This window comes from Pleuronectes platessa, chromosome 10, assembly GCF_947347685.1.
Source record: "Pleuronectes platessa chromosome 10, fPlePla1.1, whole genome shotgun sequence".
In the NCBI taxonomy this organism is placed as follows: domain Eukaryota; kingdom Metazoa; phylum Chordata; class Actinopteri; order Pleuronectiformes; family Pleuronectidae; genus Pleuronectes; species Pleuronectes platessa.
Genome location: NC_070635.1, coordinates 19,276,744 through 19,282,790, shown reverse-complemented (window position 1 = coordinate 19,282,790; position 6,047 = coordinate 19,276,744). Strand labels below are relative to the sequence as shown.

At 42.6% G+C, this 6,047-nt stretch overlaps 1 protein-coding gene across 1 annotated transcript; it reads left to right on the top strand.

Annotated features, from left to right (window-relative positions):
• The first annotated feature begins 33 nt into the window (after nt 1-33).
• rbm42 (RNA binding motif protein 42) lies at nt 34-5,803 on the top strand. Its single transcript, XM_053431930.1, has 12 exons — nt 34-368; nt 836-892; nt 1,143-1,263; nt 1,410-1,479; nt 2,826-2,894; nt 3,255-3,409; nt 3,715-3,879; nt 4,205-4,336; nt 4,431-4,548; nt 4,960-5,057; nt 5,334-5,430; nt 5,554-5,803. Exons 2-12 carry the CDS (start codon nt 837-839, stop codon nt 5,664-5,666), a joined length of 1,194 nt encoding a protein of 397 aa, XP_053287905.1. The 5' UTR covers nt 34-368; nt 836; the 3' UTR covers nt 5,667-5,803.
• The last annotated feature ends 244 nt before the right edge of the window (nt 5,804-6,047 follow it).

Sequence of the window (6,047 nt, the reverse complement as noted above, 5' to 3'; positions counted from 1 at the left end):
AGTGGTGCTGCCGCTCCTCCAGTGCAGTAGGTGGCAGTAATGCCGGTTTACAAAGAGGAAGTCGGAAGCGCCATTACTCATCGCACAATTACAACCATTGACTGTATTTTAAAAGCTGTGTGTTGTTGTTAAAGTAACTATGAGTCCAGTGTTTCCTCGGTTCGCACTGTAGCTTCTTATTAACTCTCCGTCGCTACAGAGCCACGTTAGTCAACACCAGTGTTAGCAGGTTAGCGGCTAGCTGGCCGATACAGTAGTAGAGCTAGCTTAGTTGCTATCGCTAGCTCCTGGCTAACATTTCCGAAAAGTCCGGTTAACTTAACGAGAGTTGAGCGTTTCTATCCAAAGCGGCTGAACCATACATGAAGGTGAGTGTGGATCGTTATCAGGATTGAGAAAGGTTTACGACTCATTGTAGGTTAGAAAGAGATCAGGTTATTTCCCACTGTAAATCAGTTCAACGACCTAATGTAGCCTTATGTTTACAGCTCAAATATCAATAGTGGAGCAGTTTGAGACGAAACTGTTCTGATGATGAGGAGTTGTATTATTCAGACTCAAGGTTTAGAGGAAACTCAACACAACATAGAGTAAAATGCATCCAAAAGCCCCAAAGATTAAAGATATCTGAAAGTAGATATATTAATGTTTAACATAGAGACAACTGTAGCGATTGGTAGTTTTAAGTGCAAAACCTAGTGTGGGATACCACCAAGAAGAATTCACAGTCAGTGAACTGATATTTCTGATGTATCAACAACTTGAGTTGTATTGTTTTGCATTGAAACTGGATTGAGTGTCTGGCTGTTCTCTGATCAGTGTTTTTGTCTCGCAGCATGGCGCTCAAGTCAGGAGAGGAGCGTCTGAAGGAGATGGAGGCAGAGATGGCTCTGTGAGTACAGCCGCTCCAAGAATCTGGGCTGCGTTCAAATACTGTCTTTTCCAAACCACTAATCCTTTACCCTGGTGGAAAACTGCAAAGTGTCTGCCATTCTATTGTTACTTCTGGTTTTATCAGTCATACTCCACTTTAACAATCAGTTCAGTCCCAAATGGTCCAGATCCAACTATTAGACTTACTTCAAAACGTAATCTTTGGACTGTTCTCATGTCAGTGTGTGTCTTTACTTTTCCTGCTGTAGGTTCGAGCAGGAGGTTCTTGGTGGTCCAGTGTCAGGAAGCCCACCAGCTATGGAGGGAGTACCTGTTTCTCTGGCCGTTCCAATTATGCGATCCATTATAGGCACCAACACCTACAGACAGGTTTGTACTATTTTACATGAGCAAGTGGACAATCAAATGCTATGCAGCAAATGTACCCTTTGTCTTAATGAGATGGTATTAATCAGTTAAAGTCATGCAGTATGGCAGCTCATTCCAAATGCTCTCTTGTCTGTCTCCTCTCACAGGTCCAGCAGACATTAGATGCCAGAGCTGCTAATTTTGTTGGTCCTCCACCTCCTGTCTTCTTGGGACCAGGTGAACACAAACTCTCGCACATATACACTACCCAGGTTTTGGCAGTAAGATAAACCATGTATTCAAAACTGTACAACATCATTCAGGCTTATTTAAGGTTTTAGGTATAGTATCTTTCCCGCAGTAGTGTCTTGTTGAAGTCGGTGTTCGAAGAGAGGAGACGCGGACCCAGTACTTACAAGTATAATGTTTATTACACAAGAGTATTACAGGTCAGGACGAGCTCTAGAGACTCGGAGATAACACACAGCCAAATGGTGAAAATCCGCCTTGACTCTGCAAGGTAAGGCGTTATATAGGGGAGTTGTTTACCACAAACCTAGAGATAAAATGACGTCACACAACCGGGCCTTCTGCCTAAATTTGGGAATGTGTCGTACCTTAAGATTTAAGGACCCGCTGAAAACCATCTCTCCTCTTATTATTCCATAGGCAGTTCAAGGATAGTTCAAACAAGGAGAAACACACTGAACACATCTGGAGATAATACTTAAATGTCTGAACTTAAGATTCAAGGCGCCTTAAGATATTAACATGTCATTATGATCTATACCTATGCTAGAAAGAATCATTAGCTGGATATTAACATACCATTTATGGTTTGTAACTGTGCTATGGATATCTATTAGCTTAGGGAATATACTACATAGGCTTTTTATAATACTGTCATCTAATGGATTTGATTGATACAAATATTTATTATTTTCGTTTTTAATTTTAAATGAATGAATTTGCCGTTCTCCCTGTCAGTCTACACTCAATAACCTATACAAACATGTTTTTACTTAATTTATTTTTTTTAATTAAACTCTGAAACTGAAATCTGTTGTTTGCAATCATACTTTTAATTCAGTACTATTTAGAAGCCACTTATAGCTTCCAGAGTTCTTGGTTTGTTCTCTTCAAGCGTCACTGCTTATCACAATCATCCTGTCAGATTGGCTCAGACCGGATGAGACGTCTCTGTGAACTGGGGACTGGGCCTGGTTCTCTTCAAGCTCCTCTCCATTTAGCTTCATTCATCCCTCCCTCGGTTGTCACAAGTCTCCCCGTCTCTGGTGCTTAGCAAACAATTGTCTCATCAAGTGTCCAATTACTTTCAAACCCCTAAAGCTACACATATCGATATATCGACCAGTGTTTCCTAATATACAATTGTTTTTATACTTTAGGTTGGTTCATTGTAGTTGAGATGAGAGGTTTTGCTCTGTGTTTTTCTGCTTCTGTCCAGAAACATATAGTGTGTGTATAAATAACAAAGCTGTCATGCTGGGTTCTTCAGGTGTTTACACTAACTTTACACTTATGTAACACTCTGTGTGACTTGTGTCTGTCTTTCCCTTCAGTACGTCCTCCTCCACCTCCTCCTCCCATGCTGAGACCAGCCTTCGTCCCACATATCTTGCAGAGGCCTGGTAAGTTACCAGCAGACTACTAGTTTACTGGTTTATCATTACTAGCATTATTCCCCCTTAAAAAAGTTAGTGCAGAAATGTTCTTTTTTTCTTTATAGTAAGGTCAGATGGGGTTTTTCTTTTCTTCAGGAAAGTTTGCTTTTGGGATTTTAAAAGCATTATTGGTTATGTTTCAGTTTATTGTCTTATAAAGTGCTATTTGATGTGTCCGGCTGAGGGTGGGTATTCAACCCCCTATGTAGGCAGTTGAATTTGAAAAATATTGAGTTGATGTTATGGTATGACAACCAATAAATCTAATATTGGTTTCAGCCAGACTATCGTCTTTCTGGGTTCATATGTTTATTGTCCTGTTGTCAGTTGGTCCGAGGATGCATATGATGCGTGGTCCTCCAATAGCGCCTCCGATGCCCCGGCCTCCTCCACCTCCTCCCATGATGCTCCCTCCTTCAATGCAGGTCCAGACACAACAGGGTCCTTCTCAGCCCATCCACCACATGGCTGGCCCACCTCAGGTCAGAGCCAAGAGATGTAACAGGGCTGGGGGCTGGTCTGATTGTCATATAATCAGTAGATCTTAGTTATAATGAGACAACCTTCTCTCTGTGTTGACATAATTGCTTATTGTTTTACTCATTAATTATCTTGTGATTAATGTGACCAACCTTATCATTACAACTGTCTTTGCTGCTCCCTTCATGTATTTATTTATAAATAATTGAAACATTGATACACCTCCATTAGGTGATACACCTCCATTCCATGTTTGACAATACCAATTCCATTTGATTGATTTAAAGTTGCCGTGTGTCTCACTCAGGTCGGTGATATGATGGTGTCAGGCCCGAGCCCAAGACACGGACCTCTGCCTCCTGTCAAACCAACGCAGTCGATTATCCAGGCGGCACCGACTGTATACTCTGCTCCTCCTGCCCCAGTTGGACATAAAAGAATTGACGTCAGAGCTCAGCGACAAGCCAGAATGGTATTTATATTGTTATTTTCCAAAAAGATGTTCATGTGCTCTGCTACATGTATGGTCTCTCGCCTCCTGTTATTAATGTCTCTGGTGTTTCCTGTATATTTCTGTTTGAACACAAGTGACGGTATGGTTACATGAATTTTGATTTATAGAGTATTTTGTGATGTGTATGAGGACAATGGGGAAACATCTGACTGTACTAACTGTGTAAAATGAATAATGAATTATTAACAGTGGGTTTTGGGGCCATTGTTTGACACTGACATTGAAAGAGGGTGGGGCAGCTATTTGTTAGCCTCTCTGAGTCTGTGTGATGTGGTTCTCCCAGGAGGAGCTGGCAGCCCGGGTTGCAGAGCAGCAGGCTGCAGTGAGGGCAGCAGGTCTACTGGACAGGAAGGAGAGTGACGACAGCTCATCCATTGGACCCAACATGCCAGAGCCGGAGCCCTCCCACTCTGAGGTACGTGTACGATCTGTATCGTGAGGTTCACCCAGAACATCTTCACTCAGAAGAACAAAACACATAATTTGACGTGTGTATGTGTTTGTTGCAGCCTGCGGAAAGTGCACCAGAGGACAAAAAGAAGGGGAAGTCGGACAAAATGAAGAAGTGTATCCGTACAGCAGCTGGGACGAGCTGGGAGGACCCCAGTCTGTTGGAGTGGGAATCAGGTACAGTGCTACTGCAGGGAGCTGAGGACCCTCACAGAAACCCTCTGCACTCTGCCCATAGTAAACAATTGTGATCTGCTGATCAAAGAACACCCACTAACAATCACATGTCAGCATGTTGACCTGTGTTGTTTTACCATCATCCATACCAATCCCACTTTAGCCTCTTACATGGCTGCAGCATCTGTGTGTTCCATTCAGCCAATCAAGCTATGTCTGAGTTTGTGTCTTTCTAAACACCAATACCACTGAGGGGGGAACATGGTGATGCGCTCGCTCCAGGGTTGTAGCTGCTGGGTGTAAACATCGTCTCCTGTTGTTTAGTTGTGTTCCTGCTGCAGATTATTTGTTACTTGTCCATGTCTTAAACACTTGTAAAGTTTGTGTAACAGTTTTTTCTCCTTGTTGCAGACGATTTCCGTATATTCTGTGGTGACCTTGGTAACGAGGTCAATGATGACATACTGGCCAGAGCCTTCAGCAGATACCCGTCGTTCCTCAAAGCTAAGGTTGGGCTGTAAACACTTGTTTTTACTAATTAGACATTTATTAATGACATTTACTGCTGCATCATCAATGCTCATTGGATTCATTCTGTAGCGAACAATAACAAACAGGGGATCATAAACAGTACATAACCCAGATGTACAATGAAAGCACAGAACCAAAGGTCCTGTGCTTTCACCCACAGCTTACGGTCTTCCTCGGTGAGAGGACTTTGCTCACAGAGCTGGTTAGTATCTATCTCAGTGGGTTTACAGTTTTTTGTGCATCTGTGTCATCAGGTGTTGAGAGACAAACGCACAGGAAAAACCAAAGGCTACGGCTTCGTCAGCTTCAAAGATCCAAACGATTACGTCAGAGCCATGAGGGAGATGAACGGTCAGTCCCACACTAAACCAGCCGTAACCGATAACTTCTGATTCTTCCTGTTTGTCTTTGTTTCAACGTTGGGGGTTAAACTTACTGATGAATAACAGAATCCCTCTCATTCTGTTTGTCCAGGGAGGTATGTTGGTAGTCGGCCCATCAAACTGAGGAAGAGCATGTGGAAGGACCGCAACATGGAAGTGGTTCGCAAGAAACAGAAAGATAAGAAGAAACTGGGCCTGAGATAGTCCATACCAGTAGGACTGTGGGTGTGTGTGTTTTGCTTTTAAGCGGACGGACACCATTGTGTGAAAGAACAACTTATTTTGATTTCTTCATGTTAAATGTTTTTTGCTCATCAAATAAAGGCATAATTTCTAATCCATTGCAGTTCTTGTGCCCATTAAACTGATCGTTATTCTCATTAGAAATGGGCGTCTCTAGCGCCTCCCTCAGGGCAGCAGTGAAAGCATTTGTCATTTTTCTTTTTTCCAGTAGTTCTCAACTTTTCTTGTCTTTGAGCCCCTAAAAACCACAGCCACACCGAGGACATAACAAACATTCAGATTGTGCCTTTGGAGAGATACTTGCATGACCTGATGAAAGTCTCCAAGCAAAAGCGTCAGTGT